Source organism: Trichomonas vaginalis, chromosome V (genome assembly GCF_026262505.1).
Source record: "Trichomonas vaginalis G3 chromosome V, whole genome shotgun sequence".
Classification (NCBI taxonomy): domain Eukaryota; phylum Parabasalia; order Trichomonadida; family Trichomonadidae; genus Trichomonas; species Trichomonas vaginalis.
The window spans coordinates 12,181,108-12,206,357 of record NC_067207.1 but is presented as its reverse complement, the minus strand read 5'-3'; the positions used below and the strand labels follow the sequence as shown (position 1 = coordinate 12,206,357).

Genomic DNA, 25,250 nt, shown 5'->3' with positions numbered 1-25,250 from the left:
TCACTTTTCGGTTCCTCTGACTTTACCTCACTTGCAGGTAGTTGTGTCGTCAACATCTTCATAAATATCATATGCCATTTGTTTTTGTTTTCCTTTCAACTTTTTGTGTTTGTTGTAAAGTTTAGAATATTTCGACTCTAAGTCAATGAGATGTTCTATAATGAACTGTTGGTCAGTGAAGTAAACTTTTCCATCTGTTGTCTCGAAAGCTCCTTCAGACTTCAATATTTTATTTGTGAGAGTCTGTTTCTTTTTTGAGATACTAGCCGTTCCATTTCTATGAAAAGTGACTTTATAGTTAGGGTTTGTATTTCCAGACCTGGCACTTTCTATTATTGAATTTTTCTCTTCATCTGTAAGTTCTTTGACAGGTTTTGACAATGGTTCTGAACTTTTTGTTTGTGGTGTCAAATCTACCGTTTCAACTTCTTCCGTCATTTCATCTCAGTAAAAAATTTTAGTTTGGTTTGTTTTCAACTGGTTGTTTAGGTTTTTAAGTCGGTCTAAAACTTCCTGAGGTATAGGGAGGACTTGACAAACACGTGGTTGTGTAACTGCTGGAAGCCGACAAATCCATCTTGAGCCCATTTGTCTCAATGCTGTATTGTTCATTTCATCTCAGTAAAAAATTTTACATTCCCCAAGTTTGAGGCGGTTGAGGTTGGTTGTTGTTTACCCATTGTTGTGCATGGTTATATCCTCTGTTAAAGAATCTTTCACCTTGGTCCATATAGTGCCCTGCTTGGTTATAGTAGTCATTTGCTTTGTTATAGTAGTTTCCTGCTTCTCTTCCTACATTGTCCATCCATCCTTGAACTTTTCCTCTTGTTTCAGGATTTGGAATAAGATTTGCTGCATCTCGTGCTACCTCCCAACCTTTCTGTACAGTTTGTATAATAGGTTGTGCTTTCTCTTTCAGTATACCTAATGTACTCAAAATCTTCCTTCCAATTCCAAATGCACCTCTAGCTATTGTTCCCACTGCGGGTAAAAATCTGGATGCAACTCCTGCTAATGCGCCAAATAAACCCATTTCTTATAGGGTAAAAAATGACGAATCCAAACAAGGACCCCTATGTTTCTAAAGCGACAAAGAAAGCACTCATGATAAAAATCTTTAGTTCAACACCAAATGCTTGGTTTATGGATATCTTGGAAAACATTCCGAGGTATAGAGAAGACGGACCACCATACTGGCTAATATTTGTTGGTCAAAACACAAGATACTGTGAAGCCATACCATTATGGTCCAAAAACATTTTAGATGTGAAAACTGCTTTGACAATATTCGTTGACAAATACCATCCAACAAAACTGACATCTGACTGTGAAAGTTTCTTTCAAATCAGACGATATTAAAAACTATCTGCGTTCAAAAAATGTAAACCAATATTTCATTGTCGACCAAAACCATTCTGCTCTTGGTGTCATTGACAGTTGTATAAAAATCTTAAGAGACTTAAATCAACCACAAGGTGGTGAGGTAGATGAAATGTCATATGACGACAAATACAGACACTTCTCCATGGCAAAGATGAGACAAGTTTTAAATATTTACAATAGCCGTAAACAAAAAGGTTTGGGAAACCACTCCCCGAAGAAATGAAAAACAACCCTGACTTAGAGAAAGACTATATATTTAATAGTTTAGTCAAAAGAGACAAACAAGAAAGAATGCCAGGCTTCAAACTTAAGAAAGGTGACAAAGTAAAAATAGAAATACCTAAACGCGACCCATATGAAAATACTATTGACTATGACAACAATGGGAACTCGACAGGTACTCACGTTCGTGTTCGTAAAAATAGAAGAAAGTATACAAGAGAATATTATGAAGTTTTAGGCAAACATGGCAAAATGTACAGACTGCAAGCAGAAGATAAAACTACTATTGTCAGACCTCGTTTCAAACTTGTCAAAGTTCAAGGTGGTATACTTTCAAAGACAGTTCCTAACAAATATAAGACAACTCCTGACGAATATGCTAAAGAAGTTGAAAATGACGACTAAGCAATTCTATACCATGCGTAAACTGTCATGTAAGGTGGCATGTAGTCTTTACTTTGTCCCGTTGTTTGCGTATATCCTGAAACGCGATGTGTATGGTTTCCATCTCCCTGAGTGTCACTCCAGTAACAATTTATAGCAAACTTAACGTTGTCTTTAACATCATATCCTTTACCTTTTGTCATTCCTGACCAATCCCAATATCTATGCTTATGCCAACCTGCTTGAGATGTACTTAAATCTATGTAGTGACTGTGTGCAGGTAGGTTTTCACCTGAAATCGTTTTACTTCCACCTGTTTCCTTTGAAGAGTTTGCACAATACAAAAACCTGTCGACTATTTGAGTCCAAGTTCCAAAACCAAGTACTACTTCTGGTCTGGTAGAGTTCATTGACGTATAAATAGAACCTATAGGATATACTGTTTGAAGTATTTCTGTCTTTAATGTTTGAAGCTCTGTTTTGTCTGCTTTTTTATATAACTTTTCTTCAAGTTCATTTACGTCAGAGATGCTATGTCTATGATATTTTTGTGGGTATGTTCCTTCTGTCCATGCGAAAATACGTTCTTTTGTTGCATCTACATATCCTTTTATCCATGTCGAGTCTGCTTTTGTATTCCTTAACTCTGTAACACCTTTCTCAAGCTCTTTCAACTGTTGTCCATCTTCCATTAAACCTCTGGTATGACTTGAAACCGTTTGTGCCAACATATCTACAGTTTCTTTGTCGGCTTTAAGGTCTAAACATCCTGAAACCCACCCTGTATTGGCTTTACCTTCTAAAATCTTCGATGTCCGTTCATGGTACCATTCAACCATTTTTTTAATTTCTTCATCTTTTTCATCCACATATTCCTTATCTGCCTTCTTCACTAACACACTAGCCATAAGTCCCTTATCTACTTTCTCCTCTAACTCACTGTTGACATATGTTTTGTCAGCTTTCTTTTCAAGGCTAACGTTTAAGTCTGTTATTTCAGATATAGAATGTGTATGTCCAACGTCACTTTTCCTGTTTAAGGTTTCTTGTAAGTTTGTAATATTTGCAATGGTATGTGTATGAGTCTTTTTAGAATATTCTTTGTCAGCTCTTGTCACTTCACTTGACATTTTATTGTCAACATATGTTTTGTCTGCTAGTTCAGGATGAGTATGTTCTTTCGTTGCATATGTTGCATCTGCTCTGTCATGTTCTTCTTGAACTTTTTCAATGACATACTCTTTGTCAGCTTTGTTGTCAATATCTGCCTTCAAAAGAAGTTCATCTATAGGTTTCTCGTTTAAAGTTCTTTTTGTTGGATTTATACAAAAGTATGGTTCTTACTGTCTTGAAACAGAAACTCATCTGTCATTGGGTTTATCGTCAGTTTTTAAGTTTCCTTCTTTCAATGACTCAGATATCTTAGAATAGTTTGAAAAGTTTGTTGTGTTCTTATTTAGAGCTTGCAAAATGAGTTGTCGTTGTGTTGTATTTCTCTCTAGACGCTGTTTCTTTCGACATTTTTATTCTAGATAAAATATGCTTTCAATAGAAAAAAAAATTCAAGAGTTGCTACAACTAACCATTAGATGAACTTTTTACTAACGTAGGTCAAAAGTTTGAGACAGAGACCGTAAAGCATGAAGGCTATCGTTTTGACTACCCATTGAGATGGCTAAGAGACCCATCCGTCACAAAAGCTATTGGCTTTCGTAGAATGAAGTTTGTGTCTGTAGAAGATAAAAGTTTTCCATTTATTGTAAGGTTTCATATAGATTATATATCTGAAGGGAAACGAAAAATGTGGGAAGAAATTGAGCTAATACAAGTTGACCTTTCATCTTCTCTACAGACTGCGTTAAAAAATATAGAAGATAAAATAAATTATGTTATGCAAAATATGCTGATGAATATGCAAATACCGAGAGCACACTTTATGTGAGAATTGTATATGACAAACAAAATTCACAAGTGTCATTTCAAATCTACGAAGACAATCCAAAGAAAGACGAACAAATATATACAGAATTCACTGCAATGTCATGGTATTATTTGCAAAGAATGTTAAATCAGAAAGTCGAACTTCCTTAGCAAATATTTACAGTCGATATGCAAGAGATGAACCATATTTATTTAAAGATGTTTTCGACCCAGCTGCTATTATAGTTCATGCTTCATTTTCTGGCGCACAAAACTCTTCTTATGCTTGGCAAATGACTTTTACGAAAAACCTACAAAGTTATATGAACCACCGAGTGGAAGTATTTCAGACTTTCAAGTATGGTTTACTACAGATGGAAGAAAAAGAATAATTCCATTATACCATGCGTTTTACTTAGAACTTAGTTTCATATACAACTACTATCGAACGGTAAAAATATAATTTTTTAATACGGTTGAGGTGTTGGATTTGGTTGCCAACTAGACTGTGGTGCAGGTTCAGGCTGTTGTATAACAGGAGCTTGTTCTTCTGGTTCAGGGTCTTTAGGTATAATACCAACGAACTGACCTACTCTTTTACCAATATTTTTGACACCGTTCCAAATTCCTCTTCCGACGGTTTTTATTCCATTCCATATACCTCTTCCAACATTTCGAAAGAAGTTTCCTATTCTTCCAAAGAAACCCATTTTACTATATGTAAAAATCTAATGTCCGCCTAGTCTCTTACGTTTCCTTCTGAGTTCCATAGCATTCTTTAACTGGAGCTCATACATTCTATTTCTCCTCTGGTAGAAAACATACTCTGGGTCAACTCCTGTGTTCGCGTCATCTGCATAGAGTTGTTTATATCCCACTTCAGGGTTTGTATAAAACTCTTTCCATCTCATATTTGCATACCATGGTGGCAAACCTAACGCAGCGTCATTTGACATGGCAGTTTGCATTTGTACATCTGTTGGCACTTGACCATAGTTTGCCATTGCAGTTTGTATTCTAACTTCATTTGGAATATTCTCTGGGTTTGGTTGTCCAGGTTGCTGTGCATTCGCTAAGTTCTGTGCGTCCATTTAATATTAGATAAAAATATCTCTTACGAGTACATATGCTGAACATTTGCAGGCATTGGTTCATCTTCATATTCTCTATATCTTTCTGCCACGTCAAATAAGTAAATGACACAATGGAAAAAACCTAAAACAAGTAGTCCTATTTCAAACCACATTTACTTACCAATAAAATTTCTTTATTGTGACACTTTCTCCAGTTTATAGGACCTCTCTCATATTCTATCTTATCGTATCTAAACTCATAGTCATGTATGTCCTCTAACCATCTCATGACACTTTCCAAACCACTTTTATCGGATGTAAAGTAAAAGCATGGATGGTTATGTAAAACGTCTAAAGTTTCTAAAGAGTCTCTCAAAGTCCAGTCTACTTGGTATTGAAAATCCCATGTGTTATAGAACGGCGGGTCCACTATAAAGAAAACATTTTCCTTGTCTTTATATTTTTCATACAACTCTGTCCAATGACATCTCACAAACTCTATACCCTCAATATATTTTTCTATGTCCTCTTTGAAAACATTTGTATAGTTGAGATATAAAACTTTTGACATAAGTGTTTCAATGTCATGAACTCTTATAGCACCACTATATAATAGTCTAGCAGATATACTATCCCAGTCTATATATTCTGCTTTTTTCAAAACCTCTCTCACAATATTTTTCTTATCTAATGGTATACGTTCCATCTTACCTATAGGTATCTTTTCTTTTAACTCTTTCAATATTTTGTTAGTGTCTGGAATATGTTTGAGACGGTTCATATAGTTGTCGAAGTCATTGCATATAATCTTTGAGTCAGGAAATACAGTATGGCACAAATGGGATATATAGAAACTTCCACCGAACAAATCTACAAATGTTAGACCATTCGGTAGTTTCTTAAGTTCTCTCAATATAATATCTTTACATTTACTCTTATTTCCAAAGAACGGTAACGGAGGTTTTGTAAAATTCATTTATATATAATAATAAAAATGTTTTTTCCTGAAAAGTGACAGAAAAGTGACAAAACATGTACGAAGAAGTCTTGAAAATTCAAGAGGGTAGAAAAGAGGTTAGAAAAGAGGTTATATCTAACCTTCTACCCTAAACATTATTTTTGTCTGATTTTACGAAGAAGTCTTGACAAAACATGAAAACATATATAATTTGTGAAAAGCTCCTGGAAGACCCGTATATAAGAACTTCATTTATACTAAACATCTTCAGGGCTAGAAGGGGCGCAGCCCCTGGAAGCCCCACTGTCTTTTTTTTTTTTTTTTTTTTTTTTTTTTTTTTTGCTTTACAGTTATCATGTAATACATATATATAAGAGTTTCATGTTTTAATTTCTTAAATTTTGAATGGGGTTATTAAAATACGCGAACATGTGGGAAACTGATAAATTGTATATTGTTGTCTTATTTATGCATATTTTAAATAATGGTTTCACTATGATTTAGAATTTAATAAGAGTTTTTCATTAATTTTTAATCTAATAATTATGCAGAATAATGCCTTTAGCAGATATTTGAGTTGATACAATATAGACAATTATGACGCAAATTTGCATAATTTGCCTTAATATTCATTATGTTTTTATTGTGTCTAATTAGCTTGACCAAATCGATTGATTACACTGGCATTCAAGGGGAGATGATGAGTATAAAGTGTGAAGATAATTATATCTTCGAAGAATGCATATTTAGATATCATGGTAACTATGATTCCAGTTCAGCACTTTTTATACATGATGGCACAAATAGCCAGAGAGTTTCTTTGTATCGCACAACATTTTCCAACTGCCAGGCTAATCAGGGTGGTGCATTTAGCTTCACTGGAAAATATCAGCTTTATTTGAGGTCAGTTTGCATTTACAATGCAAGCACTGATGATAAAGCTGGACTATTTTACGTTCAAATGGAATATCAACCTCAATTTAGTTACATATCATGTTCCGACTCAACATCTTTATGTCAAACAGAATTATTCCTTAATGAAGGTCCAAATATTGAGCACATGAATGTGTCAGCATGTAGTGCGACATATTCAAGGACTACAACATACTGGAGTTATGGAGTTTTGTATGTCCAGTGTGACTCAATTGTTAACCTTAGATATTCAAATTTTGAAAGCTGTTACAGTCCAGATGGTATTGTTTATAACTACCGAACATCTAAAAACTTTTTGGTTCAGTACTGTACTTTCAGAAAGAACAAAGTAGATGACTATTCCATGATTTACTGTGAAGATTGCAGTGGTGAAATGACCATCATGAACTCATATTTCATCAACAATAATTTGAATTCAAAAGGCTATTTTGCAGGTGATAATTCTATCATTAATTTGGCTTCAAGCGTTTATGTTGACTCAACAGCCAAATCTTGGTCAGTGACAACCAAAGGAATGATTTATGTTGAATCGATTGATTTGCCTAACTACCAATATTTCCAAAGTGATGAATGTCATGCAATTAATCCACTTCCTGAAATGACACGCACTTTCGAACCAACTCTTATTGAAACTGCAATGCAAACACCTCATGTAACTCCAGTTTCAACAGTTATGATGACACCATTTAATACAGCTGATATAACTCCAATTCAAACACCTTTCTTCATAGAGAAAAATACTGCATTTGAAACGCCTTACACAACGCCTTATCTTTCTCCTGAACTAACAGCAATAGAAACCCCAATCAAGACACCAAATGTAACTCCATTTGATACAGAATTGGAAACACCATCATTTACTCCATCTAATACAGAAGCCCAAACTCCAATAATTACGGCTTTTGAAACGCCATTTATTACAGAAAAAGAAACGAATGCTTTCACTCCTGTTGATACCGTAGTAAATACACCAGAAGTTACCATGAATGAAACTCCTTTCATGTCACCTTATTCAACAGCCCATGAAACTGCAGTAAATACGCCAGAAATTACAGTTTTCCAAACGCCATTCATTTTCCCTGAAATAACTGCATACAGAACTGTAATAAATACGCCAGATGTTACAATGATTAAAACTCCATTTGTATCACCTTTTATTACTGCATACGAAACTGCAGAAAATACACCTGAATTCACAGCAGTGGAAACACCATTTGAAACTCACCAGAATACACCATTTGAAACAGCTAAAGAAACACCATTTGTTACACCAGCCATAACTGTAATTGAAACTCCTTTTGAAACTGCTGAAAGTACACCAAATGAAACGCCTTATATCTCCCCTGATGTTACTGTTTTTGCAACACCTGAAGTGACAGCAAAAGAAACATCAACTATTGATTCTTCTTTATCAGATATTACAACTGAACCATCTAAAGAAACTTTCAGTTCATTGTCATCTGAATCTTCATCACCAGGAATAACTGGAAACACAAACGCTGAAGGAGGAAAGGCTGCAAAATCTACCAAAGGAAAGTCCAATATTTTGATAATTATCATTGTTTCAATTGTTATTGCATTGATAATTATATCTTTGATTGTTGTTTATGTTATTTATAGAAAGAGAAAGGAAAACAGTGAATCTGAAGATCCATCATCTCAAGAAATGAACGAAACAGTCATTAGTAACCAAATTTCAGCAAATGAAACCTTTGTTTCATATGATAACCCATTGTTCACCACTGAAATTGAAGACGAAAGTGATCCATTCAGAAGAGATTTTGAAGAAAATGATGTCTCTTATTTTAATTTCAATAATTAATTGTGTTTTAAACAAAATGTTATATAAATATCTTCTATTTTTTTCAATGATCAACTTGATTTTAAGGGAAAAGTCAGAGTAGACTTTATCATTTTTTTAATTATTTGAAAGATGGATTTAGGACGATAAATTTATTCTATATGCATGTTACCATTGTGCTTCACATAGTTTTTTTGAAGAAAACAAATATGGATATTAAAAATTGAAAATTGATTATAATTACCTGATATTTTTACTCAAGAGGTCGTGGAAACTAATTTCATTGTAGCTTTAAACAGTAAATACATGAGTAAAAATAGCGTATCTTAATAATTTTGTAGTGTAATTTTTCTTAGAAATTTTGGCAGAAAATAAAATGTGTTTGAACCAGCACATTTCAAAATATCATATTTGAGATTTCTGAAATGGTAAACAAAATACGGTACGATAAAAAATTTTCTTTCAAATTTAATTTTTTACATGAATTTTGATTTTAATCCGATACTAAAGCAAATCATCCATAATTCGAGTTTCCAAAGAATCACTATCATTATCAATGATCATCGCTATTATTCAAACATAGTATTTGGTTCAGCTTTCAGCAATTCTATCAACAATCAAGTAAAAAAAGATAGTACTCGTTATTCATTTGAATTTTACTGTTGTATACAAAACGAAAGTACATATGACATTCTCGAACTAATCTTTGATGGAAATTTTGAAGGTCAAAATCTCAACAATGTTATCAATGATCTTTTCAATGTTGGTGTCGCTATGGAAAGTAATACATTACTCACATGGTATAGATCATTTTACCCACTTTCTATTCAAAATTACAAAGAAAACGCTATTTATTACAAAGAAGTAGGAAACATTGATGAATTTATTGACTTTACAGTTCGGAATTTCCAGGATCTTGGATTACAAAAGGTGATTGATGCTTGTTTAAAAATAGGAATTGATTTCGCCGAGTTATTAGCAAATAAGCTTGGAGATATGAAGAAAGAGTTCATAATAAGTTTAATTGAGCAAGATTTGCAGTTTTCTGTGTTAATTAATCAAATTGATACAGAAAAATTGACTTATGAAGATGATATCAGGCTTGTTTGCCTTCATAATAATTCTATAGCTCATGATTATCATCCGAACAATGAATTTGTTCATTTCTTTTTAAATAAATTTAATGAAAAAATATTAAGTGATTTAAGAAGCAAAGATGATGAAAACAAAGAACTTACGAATCATATTATTGATACTAAAGATAAATTACAACAATCTCAATTAGAAAATCAAAAAATTAAAATTGAATTTGAAAATCTGAAAAATGAGAATCAAAAACTAAAACAAGAATTAGAAAATGCCAAGAAACAATTAGAAAATCCACCTCCTCGTGTATTTTCGCAATCTGAATTAGAATTAATTTCAATTCACAAAGCAGCCTCAAAAAACAACATTGAAATTGTTAAATTACTTATAAACAATGGTGTTAATGTTAATGAGATGAATGAAAATGGTGAAACACCGCTTCATTCAGCGATATCTGCAAATTGTTTTGAAGTTGCAGAGTTTCTTATTAAAAATGGTGCTGATGTAAATAAAGTTAATAATTCAGGAAATTCTCCACTTCAAATTGCAAAAGGAAATGCTAAAATGGTTGATTTACTCATTCGAAATGGTGCAAAAGAAGAAAAAGTTGTTACGAATTATGAAGAATGTAATTCATTAGTTTACCAATCAACTTTTGATTTCAATGACTACAAAGAAGAACCAGCACAACCAGAACAACAACAACCTCGAAAAGTTGGCTGGCTTGAGAGAATTTTTGGTGTTCCAAGACCGCAAAATCATAATAACATTAAAGAGAAAGAGAAACCTACTGAAACTGCAAATTTTTTTGATGCTGAAAGGGAAAGAAATGATTTTAAAGAAAAACATAATGAAACAACGAATTTTTTTGATGCTGAAAGGGAAAGAAATGATTTTAAAGAGAAATCCGATGAAACAACAATTTTTTTTGAATATGTGTTCCATCCAAGTGAAAATGACAGTGAAAAAGAAATAAAAGATGAATCAAAAACTGAAGAAAAAGATATAAGTTATTATCATTCTTCTAATTATGATAATGAAGCAAAAGAAGATGTTTTTGATAATGAAGTGAAAGATGATGAAATTATGATTGATAATAGTGATGATAATGATAAAAATGAAGTTGAAAAATCAAAAGATTTTTATTTTTATACAGATGCAAAAGATGATGACGATGATCAAGATGCATCGAAATATTATATTGACGATGAAGAAGAGGATGATGACAAATACATCTGATGTTAAAAAAAAGATTATTAAGAATTTTTGACTTCATTTAATTTGTTTTTAAATTATGTATATATTACTTTTTAATGTTAATATTTGTCATATATTTTTCCACAAATTTACCTATTGTAAAATGTTTTCTCCCTAAAATTTTTCATGAGGATTTGTCAAAATAAAAAAAATTGATTAAATTGAATTAATTCTATGAGTTTCATTCAAATATTGTCAGAATTTCTCACCTAGGTTTTGTCCCAGACGATTATTTTTTTTTATTCAGCTTAAACAATAAAACAACCAAATATATAAATAATACTTCCACGTGTTTCCATGGAAATTTCGTTTTTATCCAAACTTTCTGAAGATATTGCATCAAATTCTGTTGAAATAGTAATGCAATCTTAATGTAAGCTCGCCAATTATGAGAAAATATCATGTGCGTTGGATGCACATGTATGTTTTTCGTTTTTCTGAGCTAATTTGGAAAATAAGATTCTATTAGATATTAAAACAAGCATTTAAAGCAACAACATATTTCCATAGGTGTTTACATTGCTTAACAAGTGATCTGGCAATATAAAACAACTGAATTTCTAGCTGGAATCCATACTTACCATATGCTCTCTCTCAAAAATTGAGAGTCACCTAGGTTTTGTCCCGCAGTTGTAAGCTAAATTTTGAGCGATGTCAAAAAAAAATTTTTTTGACTAAAATTCATTTCATTTTTTGGAATGGACTATCCTAAAACTTACAGATGTCCAATAGCCCAACAAATAGTACATAAGATAGTATATGAAAATCAAAATAAGGCTGAGTTTATTCAATATGTTCATGCCCAAATCCAAGAAATGAAAGATAAAAAAGGAACTCATAAATATTTTGCAGTACACACAGATCGATCATTTACACAAATTGGTTTTGACGATCTTTTTATTATAGAGATTGCTCAATGCTTTAGAGATTTTCCAAATCTTGCACAATTTCGAATTAGCGTTGAAGAAAAGCAATATGTCAATCTCGAAAGCGGATTTATTCTTATTAACCCTGACGATGAAGTTAAAGAAGCTCTCAGTTCAATTCTCACTTCTTACACAGTTCATCCGATTATGTATGATTTCCTTCGCGATTATACTGCATTAATTATGCATGGAATAAATGTCAATACAGGAATCAGGAATAAGAAGGACTCCTTCCAGATTTATGATCCTCAAGCTGCTTTTATAACAAAAGCTGCTCCATACATTTCGTCCGTAACTCTTGACGACGCAATTAAGCAAATCAAATTTGAATGCTACGAAACCATTGCGGCCATCGATACTATCGAAGTTCCAAATTATCCGAAATTAATTTATGAAAATCAAGGCAAGAGTAATACCGAGATTATCCAAGAGTACATCAAATACCTTCCATACTTTGTATCCCGTCCTGCTCTAGTTGCTCTTTCTGTTTTAAGGGCGATTTCAAAAGCAGGAACCCTCTATGACATACGCTCCAGAATCTTCGAGAAGAAAGAGTTTTACCTCAAAGCGAATGATATAGTGAAGAACGGAGGCCTCCTTTTCCAGGAAATAATGAAACAACATAAATTGTTAAGAAATGTTGAAGATCATCCTTACGAGTCCTTGCTTTTCATCAATGACCTTCTAAAGCAAAAGAGAGACATTCAAAAAGTTAAACCTGACTTCAGAAATTCAAACCATCTTAAAAACTATAAACAATCATGCCTTGCGGTCATTAATGCCACTCAAAATCATGTACCAGAGAAGACTGATGATCTTTCCGTTGCTTCAATGACAAATCCGTTTTCGGCCAAATTAACTGAATTACATATAAATGGCGAGTTACGTGATTTCCTGAATGTTGTTTATAGTGATTTGGTTTCATCTGGAAAGATTCATCCAGGAAAAGAGTTTGAAGACGTAATTAACCAACTCGAAAGTCCTCTTTTGATGGTTGCTATTGAATCAACATCTAAACTTTCGGATAAGAATGAACGTAATGCTCAGTATCAGAAAATTTATGATATCTTATTGAATTCATAAAAATATCAGTAAATTTAATAATTTAATTTAAAAATATCAGTAAAAATATTAAATTTATTTACTAAAAAAATTGAATTATTATTTTTACAATGAAGTCTTCAATCATTGATTTTTTTTGCCTGTCAAAGGGTCAAGGTTTACAACATGTCACTTTTTGGTTTACGTGGCAATTTAATAAAAAATTAAGTTTTTTATTTTTTATTTTTATTAATAATATAAAAATGAAACCAAAGGCTGTGAGGCACAAATATATTATCAGTGCCTCACAGCCTTTGGTTTCTTACCAAAAACGAGAAAACTTGCTCGCAATTGTTCCGCATTGCGAGCAAGTTTTCTCGTTTTTGGCAGGGACTTGTTCCTTATGAGGTATATAGTATGAATATATACCTCATAAGGAACAAACTTCATATATTAATATTTAATACTTTTAAAAATGATTTAAATTTAATAATTTACTTTTTAAAAAAATTGCTTAATTCATATGTTTGAATTCAAAGATCAATTCTTTGTCATTTACATACCATATTGGTTGCATTCCTTCATGCCATTTCTCTGTAGTTTCGTAAAACATTAGAGGTGTTGAGCGCACTTTCATGCCATCCAGTGTGATCTTAGGCAAAGAAGAATGCATTTTGTTGTTGTACCGATCAACAATTGACTGAATTTCACTCCAGTCCCTTGCCCTCTGTTCGATTCCTGGCAAAAATGCTTCAATTTTGCCGTTTTGATAAGGGCAGTGTGGTTCGATGCGCATTGCCCTTATCTCAAAGGCCAAAAGTGCTTGTGTGAAAATACCCCGGTTCTCGCCGCCATTGTCGCTCCAAATAGCGCATGGCTTTCCGAACCGGGCAATTGCTCTCTTCAAAACATTGGTTGTTTGATGCGCTTGCTTCGTGCTTAGATGTTGCCAATCAAGCACGAAACGTGATGCATCATCAATGATGGCGTAAAGAATCTCGTGTTGATCCCCGCCAAAGAAATGAATATCAACGTGCCAGCATGTGTTTACATACTTAAACACATACCTTGTTAATGGTTCTTTCTTTGGCGGGCGAGGAACTCCCTGTAAATTTAATTGAACCATCGCTTTCATGACAGTTAGTATACAAGTCTTGGGTACGGAGGCACTGCGCACCTCCTTACCCAATACTTGTGAATTTGACACTTTACAAAACCGTTAACGTATATTTTGCAACACAAACGACAACACTAACTTAACCTTAAATATTTACAAAACCACCACCCACTTCACTTCACTAACGAACTCACTAATGTAAAAAATAAACGTTCTCACTATCGTTCTCACTAACGACTTCACTAATGTTCTCATAAATTTTCCTCAATATCTTCATCATCAGTGTTAACCCTATTGTAGTCATACTTGAAGCCATAAACTTTCTCTAACTTCTTAACGTACAATTTACATAACTTACCTTCGTCATCATATGGTTTAATGATATAACTATTTCTATCTTTATACACAGTCAATGAAAAGTCAACTGGTCTCGGATGTATTTGAAAGAACATGTTATGCTCAGGAAGGAAGAATAAATGTTTAAATGTATGTTTGTTATACTGTGGAATTCGAATGAGTTGCTTTTGTTCTGTCATTTACATCCAAATAAAAATTTTCAGTAAAATAAAAAATAAACTTAAAAATTAATGATATCACCACCCTCACACGTATGAAAACATAGCACAAAAATAAATTTAGGTGAAGTGGTGAGATCTCACCTCTTTTTTCACCTGTTTTTTCACCCTCTTGAATTCATTGCTTTATAACTCTCTTCCTTTCTCCAACTCTTCTAACTTCTTCTTAAGTTCAGCAATGTTGTCCTCATGAAGTTTAATCTTTCTCAAAATTCCTTCTTTATCTAATGGTTGCTTTATCTTTCTAAACTGAACTCTACCATCCTTCATAGTATGAATGTAAAAACCTTCTGGAACCGCTCCTGATTTAATGTATTCTACCAAAAACTTTTGTTTCATTGCTTCAGTGACTTTATTTGTCATTTTACTCTAAGGTGAAGCTAGCACAGCGATAATGGATTTCATGACTTTTTAGTATTTCATGCAATCTTAACAGATAGCCTTACAAGTACTTCCAGTGTCCATAGCTGTCCCTCCTTTTTATATAACTCCATGACATTTATAATCTCGCGAAACTTAACAGGTAGCATAACAGATTAAAATCAGATGAGGTTTTGAACCAAAATTTCTAAGCAACGTTGTCAAGGATTTTGAGGAACTAGGGACAGAGTGTGGCAAAGTCCAAGATTTAATTTATCTTCATCTGTTTCATCAGCTACCTCATCTAATATGCCAATATTTTATTCATAACTCGTGGCAAACCCACTAACTTTCATTATGTTCATCTGCATGCTTCATCTGATAGAAAGTATGACTTTCATTAACTCTGTGAGATAATGAAAACTACTAGGGACAGAGACCATGGCAAAGTTTATGACTTTCATTATTTCCAGAACTTAATGAAAACTACTAGGGACAGAGACCATGGCAAAGTTCATGATTTAATTTATTCTCTCACTAACAACAAACACAAACACCAACACTAACGACAAAAATAAATGTCCTCACTTCTTAACAAAGTAATATGTGCTTCTTACACCACCATAGCTCAAACGTTTCTTTTCAAACATCGATTGAAACTTATTTTGAGCCATTGGCTTTAGTCTCTTTTTCTTCAAATACGCCAAGAAATCTTCTTCACATCTTTTCACTTCATAGCCTTCTTTAAACTCCTCCTTGTTAAGTTCTATGAAATCCTTTATCGCATTCTTTGTTGCAATGGCTTCTTCACGAACGACATCGTGAACTATTTCATCATTGCATTCATGTATGACCTCCTCACTGTTCTCGTGAACTATTTCATCATTGCATTCATGTATGACCTCCTCACTGTTCTCGTGAACTATTTCATCATTGCATTCATGTATGACCTCCTCACTGTTCTCGTGAACTATTTCATCATTGCATTCATGTATGACCTCCTCACTGTTCTCGTGAACTATTTCATCATTGCATTCATGTATGACCTCCTCACTGTCTTTCATAAGCGTTTCAAAATCTCCTTTACTCATTACTTCAATCTCATGCTGTTCACAGTAGTACTTAAACTCACTGTATATGTCTTTGTTGTATGTTATATTCCTTCCCATGTACTCCATGAATTTTTCAAGCACTTCCTCATAATTCACTGTTTCTTTCTTTCCACGACCTTCTAATATCATACTTGCTTCGTAAATATAACTTCTTGCAGAACCGTCTCGCTTTCTACTTCTCTTCACAAATTCTCTCATCTTGCCACCAAATACATTTGAACTACATGCAAAGAATTCATTCTCCTTCGCAAATTCTTTATATCTTCTGTAGCACTCTGTACAATTCCATCCGGATACAAACTTTTCATAGAACTCCTCGTAAAACATTTGGTAAGGTGTTTTGTTCATTTCGATGAGTTCTTGTTTAGCCCTGGTGAATGGTATCTTCCTTACATCAAATTCACTTAAATCTTTCTTCATGAAGTACGTCAGTAAGTTTGAATAAAACTCTTCATTAAAGCTTTCAATGAGATTTGAGAAATATTCGTAATTTCCTTTGTATCTGCTGCTTACGTCAATGACAACAAATCTTCTGTCGTCTTTGTCAATCTTTACTGAGTTGAAGTTGTTAGATATCATGATGATATTACAAACATTCTCTATCTTTCTTACTGGCTGACACTTCTGATTTAAATCCAACTGAGTCTCTGTTACTATTGACTTTAGTGCGTCGTGGTTCATGACCTTAGACGTATCGCATGAGCTTAGTTCATTGCATACGATGAGCTTCATGTTCTCAATAGCAGCATTGAATCTACCAACCACATTCTCTATTGCCGTTATATTATTGTTGGCGTACTTGCTAATGAGCTCGCATAGAACATTACTAAGTACATTCTTACCAGTTCCTTGCTTTCCTGTTAACAAAAGTACTGTTCCAGTCTTTCCACAAGGATTTTGAACGATGTAGGCGAACCAGTTCAAAACATACTCATAAAGCTCTTCATCCTCATTACATATGACATCGTGAACATGTTTCAAATATCCTTCAATAATGCTTTCATCTACTTCATTCAGTACCTCATACTCATATCCTCTGAAATAGCTGTAAATGTCATCTCTTTCGTCAAAGAATCTCATGCCTGACTTCATAAGATAGTTCTTGTTCTGACCCGCTTCATAAATCATCAGTGCGTTCACATCCTTCTCTTCAATACGTCCTACATAAACACTCTTCATGAGCTTATTGAATTCCTTGCTATCTACTGACACAAGTGTTGTTGTGTCTCGTATTCCATCATAATCTTTCACTAGATATGTCATACGTGCTCCGTCAATAACGACAACACATCTTCTTAAGTCATTTATAACACTAGCTATGTCAATACCGTCCTCACTCATGTACTTATTTCTTCTCAAGTCCTTTAGTGTGAAAGTGTCTCTAAGTTCTATTTCAAGCAATTCATTTACACATCCTTTGCAATACTTCTCTATAAAATATTTCTGTCGTTCTTTACTAAGTTTTTAACAGCTCTGAAGAACCATGTGTTTTGACTCAAACATCCTTCACAACTTCTCTCATTCATTCCTAGTTCTTTCATGTCATTATCTTCAACCTCTATGGTCTCATTGACTAAGGTCAAAGGGTTCTTAGTCATTGCTGGTCTTATCTGAAACAATGTTTGTGCAACAGGTTTAACTAGTTCAGCAACGTCCTTCCTTAATATGAATAGCTGTTTCCACTCATCTTTGCTAACAGTTCTTTCATAACCACTGACAGTAATGATTTCATTTGCTGACCTTAGACGCTTATGTTCTATCATTTGTATTGCTTTTGTGTAAGGCTTTCGTGAGCATAGGTTGTATATGTCATTCCTGCAATGTTCATTCATGCCAATAGTACTAAATCCTTTCTTTGCTGTTGAGTGCATAATATCCATTAGTTCCTGTGTTCGTATTGCTGTCTCATAAAATACAACAAGACCTTTGTCATCTATGACGTACTTACCGAAAACATTGCTTATATTCTTTAACCATGAAATAACATCCTCATTCATGCTGTCAAACATGAAGTAAGGTCTTACATACTCTTCACTTATAAGATACTCCACAAAATACTTGTTAAACTCTATGTCCTCGTGAGCGATTTCATTAGGTTTGATATTAGTTCCTTTTGTCATTGCTGTCATGTACTTCACTCTCATAGTTCCTTTCAATAGCGTAAAAATACTTCATTGTTTCATAACTGCTCTAAATTCTGTTCAAAATTCGTACAACATAACTTTTAACATTAGTGAAAGAACATGAGCGAAACAACAACATCTAACATTACAGAAGAAGTCAATGACAATGCCGATGAAAACATTACAGAAGGAGCTAGTGAAAATATTGACGAGTTCAGTGAGGAAGAAGATATTGAGGACGTCAATGAGAACGTTAGTGGGGAACAAACTCAATGGGAAACATTGAGAAATCATGAAGATTATGAGATTTGTACGACATATCCTTTTACTATTCGTCGAAAGAAAGACAAACATATTATGAGTGAATGCTTAAATAATTATGGTTACATTATGCTTAGTTTAAACAACAAAATACATTTAAAGCATAGAATTATTGCAGAACAGTGGATTGAAAATCCAAACAATTTGAAAGAAATAGACCATATAAATCATGATAGAACGGACAACAGAATCTCAAACCTTCGTTGGTGTTCTAGATCTGAAAACAATAGAAATAAAAGCAAGTATGGCGATATAGTTTATGAGTTCGTTGATGAAATATCTGACGAAGCTGTTGAAATAACAGATTATGGTAAGCATTCGTTTGAGTTCTACTACTATGTTGAGAATGAAGACGCATTCTATTATTATACAGGTCTTAACTATCGAAAACTTCATATAAACTTTACAAAAACAGGTGCTGCTTATGTTTGTATGATAGATACAGAAAACAAGAGTGTAATTTTATTCATAAACAAATTCAAACGCTTGTACGGCTTCATGTAGGACAAACATTATTTTTCAACACTAACGCCAACACGTAGGACAAACATTCATGACTAACATTACTTTATAACATAGACACTAACTTCATCGAAACTAAACGTAAATGCTTTGTCATAATTTCATCGTAAATGATTTGTCATAATTTCATCGTAAATGTTTTGTCATGACTTCATCGTAAATGATTTGTCATGACTTCATCGTAAATGCTTTGTCATAATTTCATCGTAAATGATTTGTCATAATTTCATCGTAAATGATTTGTCATGACTTCATCGTAAATGATTTGTCATGATTTCATCGTAAATGATTTGTCATGACTTCATCGTATATGTTTTGTCAAAACTTCTTCATAAATGTTTTGTTATGACTTCATCGTATATGTTTTGTCAAAACTTCATCGTAAATGTTTTGTCATGATTTCATCGTAAATGCTTTGTCATGTTTTCATCGTAAACTAAACGTAAATGTTTTGTTATGACTTCATCGAACTTAAACGTAAATGATTTGTCATGATTTCTTCGTAAATGTTTTGTCATGATTTCTTCGTATATGTTTTGTCATGACTTCATCGAAACTAAACGTAAATGTTTTGTCATGACTTCATCGTAAATGTTTTGTCATGATTTCATCGTAAATGTTTTGTCATGACTTCTTCGTAAATGTTTTGTCATGATTTCATCGTATATGTTTTGTCATGATTTCATCGTAAATGCTTTGTCATGACTTCATCGTATATGTTTTGTCATGACTTCATCGTAAATGCTTTGTCATAACTTCATCGTAAATGCTTCGTAAATGCTTCATATATGCTTTGTCATAATTTCATCGTAAATGATTTGTCATAATTTCATCGTAAATGATTTGTCATGACTTCATCGTAAATGATTTGTCATAATTTCATCGTAAATGTTTTGTCATGACTTCATCGTAAATGCTTTGTCATAATTTCATCGTAAATGTTTTGTCATAATTTCATCGTAAATGATTTGTCATAATTTCATCGTAAATGATTTGTCATGACTTCATCGTAAATGATTTGTCATAATTTCATCGTAAATGATTTGTCATAATTTCACCCTCATGAATTTGTCAAGATTTCATCGTATATGCTTTGTCATGATTTCATCGTAAATGATTTGTCATAACTTCATCGTAAATACCTTTGTCATAACTTCATCGTAAATACTTTTGTCATGACTTCATCGTAAATGCTTCGTCAAGATTTCATCGTAAATGCTTCTTCGTAAATGATTTGTCAAGACTTCATCGTAAATGCTTCATCGAACTTAAACGTAAATGCTTCATCGTATATGAGTGTAAATGACCCAAAAATAATGTTTAGGTGAAGAGGTGAGATCTCACCTGTTTTCTCACCTAATTTTTCACCCTCATGAATTTGTCAAGATTTCATCGTAAACACTTTGTCAAAACTTCATCGTAAATGTTTTGTCATGATTTCATCGTAAATGTTTTGTCATGATTTCTTCGTAAATGTTTTGTCAAGACTTCTTCGTAAATGTTTTGTCATGACTTCTTCGTAAATGCTTTGTCATGACTTTGTCATAACTTCTTCGTAAATGCTTTGTCATGACTTCATCGTAAATGCTTTGTCATGACTTCTTCGTAAATGATTTGTCATAACTTCTTCGTAAATGACCAAAAATAATGTTTAGGTGAAGAGGTGAGATTTCACCTCTTTTTTCACCTGTTTTTTCACCCTCATGAATTTTCAAGATTTCTTCGTAAATGTTTTGTCATAACTTTGTCAAGGTTTCATCGTAAATGTTTTGTCATAACTTTGTCAAGGTTTCATCGTAAATGCTTTGTCAAGACTTTGTCAAGGATTCATCGTAAATGTTTTGTCAAGGTTTCTTCGTAAATGATTTGTCAAGATTTCTTCGTAAATGCTTTGTCATGATTTCTTCGTAAATGCTTTGTCATGACTTCTTCGTAAATGCTTTGTCATGACTTTGTCAAGGTTTCTTCGTAAATGATTTGTCAAGGTTTCTTCGTAAATGATTTGTCAAGATTTCTTCGTAAATGCTTTGTCATGATTTCTTCGTAAATGTTTTGTCATGATTTCTTCGTAAATGTTTTGTCATAACTTCTTCGTAATGAGTGTAAATGACCCAAAAATAATGTTTAGGTGAAGAGGTGAGATCTCACCTGTTTTCTCACCTAATTTTTCACCCTCATGAATTTGTCAAGATTTCATCGTATATGCTTTGTCATGACTTCTTCGTAAATGATTTGTCATAACTTCATCGTATATGTTTTGTCATAACTTCATCGTAAATGCTTTGTCATGATTTCATCGTATATGTTTTGTCATGATTTCATCGTAAATGCTTTGTCATGACTTCATCGTAAATGCTTTGTCATGACTTCTTCGTAAATGATTTGTCATAACTTCTTCGTAAATGACCAAAAATAATGTTTAGGTGAAGAGGTGAGATTTCACCTCTTTTTTCACCTGTTTTTTCACCCTCATGAATTTTCAAGATTTCTTCGTAAATGTTTTGTCATAACTTTGTCAAGGTTTCATCGTAAATGTTTTGTCATAACTTTGTCAAGGTTTCATCGTAAATGCTTTGTCAAGACTTTGTCAAGGATTCATCGTAAATGTTTTGTCAAGGTTTCTTCGTAAATGATTTGTCAAGATTTCTTCGTAAATGCTTTGTCATGATTTCTTCGTAAATGCTTTGTCATGACTTCTTCGTAAATGCTTTGTCATGACTTTGTCAAGGTTTCTTCGTAAATGATTTGTCAAGGTTTCTTCGTAAATGATTTGTCAAGATTTCTTCGTAAATGCTTTGTCATGATTTCTTCGTAAATGTTTTGTCATGATTTCTTCGTAAATGTTTTGTCATAACTTCTTCGTAATGAGTGTAAATGACCCAAAAATAATGTTTAGGTGAAGAGGTGAGATCTCACCTGTTTTCTCACCTAATTTTTCACCCTCATGAATTTGTCAAGATTTCATCGTATATGCTTTGTCATGACTTCTTCGTAAATGATTTGTCATAACTTCATCGTATATGTTTTGTCATAACTTCATCGTAAATACTTTTGTCATGACTTCATCGTAAATGCTTCATCGTATATGATTTGTCATGACTTCATCGTAAATGCTTCATCGAACTTAAACGTAAATGCTTCATCGTATATGATTTGTCATGACTTCATCGTAAATGCTTCATCGAACTTAAACGTAAATGCTTCATCGAACTTAAACGTAAATGTTTTGTCAAGATTTCTTCGTATATCTTTGTCAAGACTTTGTCATGACTTCATCGTAAATGCTTTGTCATGACTTCTTCGTAAATAATTTGTCATAATTCATCGTAAATGCTTCATCGAACTTAAACGTAAATGTTTGTCAACTTCATCGTAATGAACGTAAATGACCAAAAATAATGTTTAGGTGAAGAGGTGAGATTTCACCTCTTTTTTCACCTGTTTTTTCACCCTCATGAATTTTCAAGATTTCTTCGTAAATGTTTTGTCATAACTTTGTCAAGGTTTCATCGTAAATGTTTTGTCATAACTTTGTCAAGGTTTCATCGTAAATGCTTTGTCAAGACTTTGTCAAGGATTCATCGTAAATGTTTTGTCATGATTTCTTCGTAAATGATTTGTCAAGATTTCTTCGTAAATGTTTTGTCATGACTTCTTCGTAAATGCTTTGTCATGACTTTGTCATAACTTCTTCGTAAATGCTTTGTCATGACTTCATCGTAAATGCTTTGTCATGACTTCTTCGTAAATGATTTGTCATAACTTCTTCGTAAATGACCAAAATAATGTTTAGGTGAAGAGGTGAGATTTCACCTCTTTTTTTCACCTGTTTTTTCACCCTCATGAATTTTCAAGATTTCTTCGTAAATGTTTTGTCATAACTTTGTCAAGGTTTCATCGAAATGTTTTGTCATAACTTTGTCAAGGTTTCATCGTAAATGCTTTGTCAAGACTTTGTCAAGGATTCATCGTAAATGTTTTGTCAAGGTTTCTTCGTAAATGATTTGTCAAGATTTCTTCGTAAATGCTTTGTCATGATTTCTTCGTAAATGCTTTGTCATGACTTCTTCGTAATGCTTTGTCATGACTTTGTCAAGGTTTCTTCGTAAATGATTTGTCAAGGTTTCTTCGTAATGATTTGTCAAGATTTCTTCGTAAATGCTTTGTCATGATTTCTTCGTAAATGTTTTTGTCATGATTTCTTCGTAAATGTTTTGTCATAACTTCTTCGTAATGAGTGTAAATGACCCAAAAATATGTTTAGGTGAAGAGGTGAGATCTCACCTGTTTTCTCACCTAATTTTTCACCCTCATGAATTTGTCAAGATTTCATCGTATATGCTTTGTCATGATTTCATCGTAAATGATTTGTCATAACTTCATCGTAAATACCTTTGTCATAACTTCATCGTAAATACTTTTGTCATGACTTCATCGTAAATGCTTCGTCAAGATTTCATCGTAAATGCTTCTTTGTAAATGATTTGTCAAGACTTCATCGTAAATGCTTCATCGAACTTAAACGTAAATGCTTCATCGTATATGAGTGTAAATGACCCAAAAATAATGTTTAGGTGAAGAAGGGAGATCTCACCTGTTTTCTCACCTAATTTTTCACCCTCATGAATTTGTCAAGATTTCATCGTAAACACTTTGTCAAACTTCATCGTAAATGTTTTTGTCATGATTTCATCGTAAATGTTTTGTCATGATTTCTTCGTAAATTTTTGTCAAGACTTCTTCGTAAAATGTTTTGTCATGACTTCTTCGTAAATACTTTTGTCATGACTTCATCGTAAATGTTTTGTCATGACTTCATCGTAAATGCTTTGTCATAATTTTAAATGATTTGTCATAACTTTGTCAAGGTTTCATCGTAAATGCTTTGTCATGATTTCATCGTAGATGTTTTGTCATAACTTCTTCGTAAATGCTTTGTCATGACTTTGTCATAACTTCTTCGTAAATGCTTTGTCATGACTTCATCGTAAATGCTTTGTCATGACTTCTTCGTAAATGATTTGTCATAACTTCTTCGTAAATGACCAAAAATAATGTTTAGGTGAAGAGGTGAGATTTCACCTCTTTTTTCACCTGTTTTTTCACCCTCATGAATTTTCAAGATTTCTTCGTAAATGTTTTGTCATAACTTTGTCAAGGTTTCATCGTAAATGTTTTGTCATAACTTTGTCAAGGTTTTCATCGTAAATGCTTTGTCAAGACTTTGTCAAGGATTCATCGTAAATGTTTTGTCAAGGTTCTTCGTAAATGATTTGTCAAATTTCTTCGTAAATGCTTTGTCATGATTTCTTCGTAAATGCTTTGTCATGACTTCTTCGTAAATGCTTTGTCATGACTTTGTCAAGGTTTCTTCGTAAATGATTTGTCAATTTCTTCGTAAATGATTGTCAAGATTTCTTCGTAAATGCTTTGTCATGATTTCTTCGTAAATGTTTTGTCATGATTTCTTCGTAATGTTTTGTCATAACTTCTTCGTAATGAGTGTAAATGACCCAAAAATAATGTTTAGGTGAAGAGGTGAGATCTCACTGTTTTCTCACCTAATTTTTCACCCTCATGAATTTGTCAAGATTTCATCGTATATGCTTTGTCATGACTTCTTCGTAAATGATTTGTCATAACTTCATCGTATATGTTTTGTCATAACTTCATCGTAAATGCTTTGTCATGATTTCATCGTATATGTTTTGTCATGATTTCATCGTAAATGCTTTGTCATGACTTCATCGTAAATGCTTTGTCATGACTTCTTCGTAAATGATTTGTCATAACTTCTTCGTAAATGACCAAAAATAATGTTTAGGTGAAGAGGTGAGATTTCACCTCTTTTTTCACCTGTTTTTTCACCCTCATGAATTTTCAAGATTTCTTCGTAAATGTTTTGTCATAACTTTGTCAAGGTTTCATCGTAAATGTTTTGTCATAACTTTGTCAAGGTTTCATCGTAAATGCTTGTCAAGACTTTGTCAAGGATCATCGTAAATGTTTTGTCAAGGTTTCTTCGTAAATGATTGTCAAGATTTCTTCGTAAATGCTTTGTCATGATTTCTTCGTAAATGCTTTGTCATGACTTCTTCGTAAATGCTTTGTCATGACTTTGTCAAGGTTCTTCGTA

At 33.0% G+C, this 25,250-nt stretch overlaps 11 protein-coding genes across 11 annotated transcripts, besides 2 other annotated features; 4 read left to right on the top strand and 7 right to left on the bottom strand.

The window, feature by feature from the left end:
* Positions 1–2,962: part of a mobile genetic element that runs on past the window's edge.
* TVAGG3_0322200 (uncharacterized protein) lies at positions 458–612 on the bottom strand (the record flags this gene model as incomplete). Its single annotated transcript, XM_051230201.1, has 1 exon — positions 458–612. A coding segment is annotated over one exon (155 nt), but the record flags the coding sequence as incomplete, so codon positions are not given.
* TVAGG3_0322190 (phage tail repeat-like family) lies at positions 2,007–2,399 on the bottom strand (the record flags this gene model as incomplete). The annotated part of the gene is made up of 1 exon (XM_051230200.1): positions 2,007–2,399. The coding sequence occupies one exon, from the start codon at positions 2,397–2,399 to the stop codon at positions 2,007–2,009; it is 393 nt and encodes a 130-aa protein (XP_051099930.1).
* A 1,414-nt stretch (positions 2,963–4,376) lies between the features above and the next one.
* On the bottom strand, positions 4,377–4,619 carry TVAGG3_0322170 (serine threonine-protein phosphatase family; the record flags this gene model as incomplete). The annotated part of the gene is made up of 1 exon (XM_051230199.1): positions 4,377–4,619. The coding sequence occupies one exon, from the start codon at positions 4,617–4,619 to the stop codon at positions 4,377–4,379; it is 243 nt and encodes an 80-aa protein (XP_051099929.1).
* Positions 4,620–4,637: 18 nt separating this feature from the next.
* Positions 4,638–5,000, bottom strand: TVAGG3_0322160 (uncharacterized protein; the record flags this gene model as incomplete). The annotated part of the gene is made up of 1 exon (XM_051230198.1): positions 4,638–5,000. One exon carries the CDS (start codon positions 4,998–5,000, stop codon positions 4,638–4,640), a length of 363 nt encoding a protein of 120 aa, XP_051099928.1.
* A 139-nt stretch (positions 5,001–5,139) lies between these two features.
* On the bottom strand, positions 5,140–5,958 carry TVAGG3_0322150 (phage tail repeat-like family; the record flags this gene model as incomplete). The annotated part of the gene is made up of 1 exon (XM_051230197.1): positions 5,140–5,958. The coding sequence occupies one exon, from the start codon at positions 5,956–5,958 to the stop codon at positions 5,140–5,142; it is 819 nt and encodes a 272-aa protein (XP_051099927.1).
* A 616-nt stretch (positions 5,959–6,574) lies between these two features.
* On the top strand, positions 6,575–8,695 carry TVAGG3_0322140 (bifunctional inhibitor/lipid-transfer protein/seed storage 2s albumin superfamily protein family; the record flags this gene model as incomplete). The annotated part of the gene is made up of 1 exon (XM_001299726.1): positions 6,575–8,695. One exon carries the CDS (start codon positions 6,575–6,577, stop codon positions 8,693–8,695), a length of 2,121 nt encoding a protein of 706 aa, XP_001299727.1.
* Positions 8,696–9,154: 459 nt separating this feature from the next.
* TVAGG3_0322130 (ankyrin repeat domain-containing protein 61 family) lies at positions 9,155–11,121 on the top strand (the record flags this gene model as incomplete). The annotated part of the gene is made up of 1 exon (XM_001299725.2): positions 9,155–10,999. The coding sequence occupies one exon, from the start codon at positions 9,155–9,157 to the stop codon at positions 10,997–10,999; it is 1,845 nt and encodes a 614-aa protein (XP_001299726.1).
* A 570-nt stretch (positions 11,122–11,691) lies between these two features.
* Positions 11,692–13,194, top strand: TVAGG3_0322120 (uncharacterized protein; the record flags this gene model as incomplete). The annotated part of the gene is made up of 1 exon (XM_001299724.1): positions 11,716–13,026. The coding sequence occupies one exon, from the start codon at positions 11,716–11,718 to the stop codon at positions 13,024–13,026; it is 1,311 nt and encodes a 436-aa protein (XP_001299725.1).
* Positions 13,195–13,498: 304 nt separating this feature from the next.
* Positions 13,499–14,119, bottom strand: TVAGG3_0322110 (ribonuclease H-like family; the record flags this gene model as incomplete). The annotated part of the gene is made up of 1 exon (XM_051230196.1): positions 13,499–14,119. The coding sequence occupies one exon, from the start codon at positions 14,117–14,119 to the stop codon at positions 13,499–13,501; it is 621 nt and encodes a 206-aa protein (XP_051099926.1).
* A 683-nt stretch (positions 14,120–14,802) lies between these two features.
* TVAGG3_0322100 (uncharacterized protein) lies at positions 14,803–15,039 on the bottom strand (the record flags this gene model as incomplete). The annotated part of the gene is made up of 1 exon (XM_001299723.2): positions 14,803–15,039. The coding sequence occupies one exon, from the start codon at positions 15,037–15,039 to the stop codon at positions 14,803–14,805; it is 237 nt and encodes a 78-aa protein (XP_001299724.2).
* A 1,211-nt stretch (positions 15,040–16,250) lies between these two features.
* Positions 16,251–17,770: a mobile genetic element.
* A 621-nt stretch (positions 17,771–18,391) lies between these two features.
* TVAGG3_0322080 (HNH endonuclease family) lies at positions 18,392–19,096 on the top strand (the record flags this gene model as incomplete). The annotated part of the gene is made up of 1 exon (XM_051230195.1): positions 18,392–19,096. One exon carries the CDS (start codon positions 18,392–18,394, stop codon positions 19,094–19,096), a length of 705 nt encoding a protein of 234 aa, XP_051099925.1.
* Between the last annotated feature and the right edge of the window lie 6,154 nt (positions 19,097–25,250).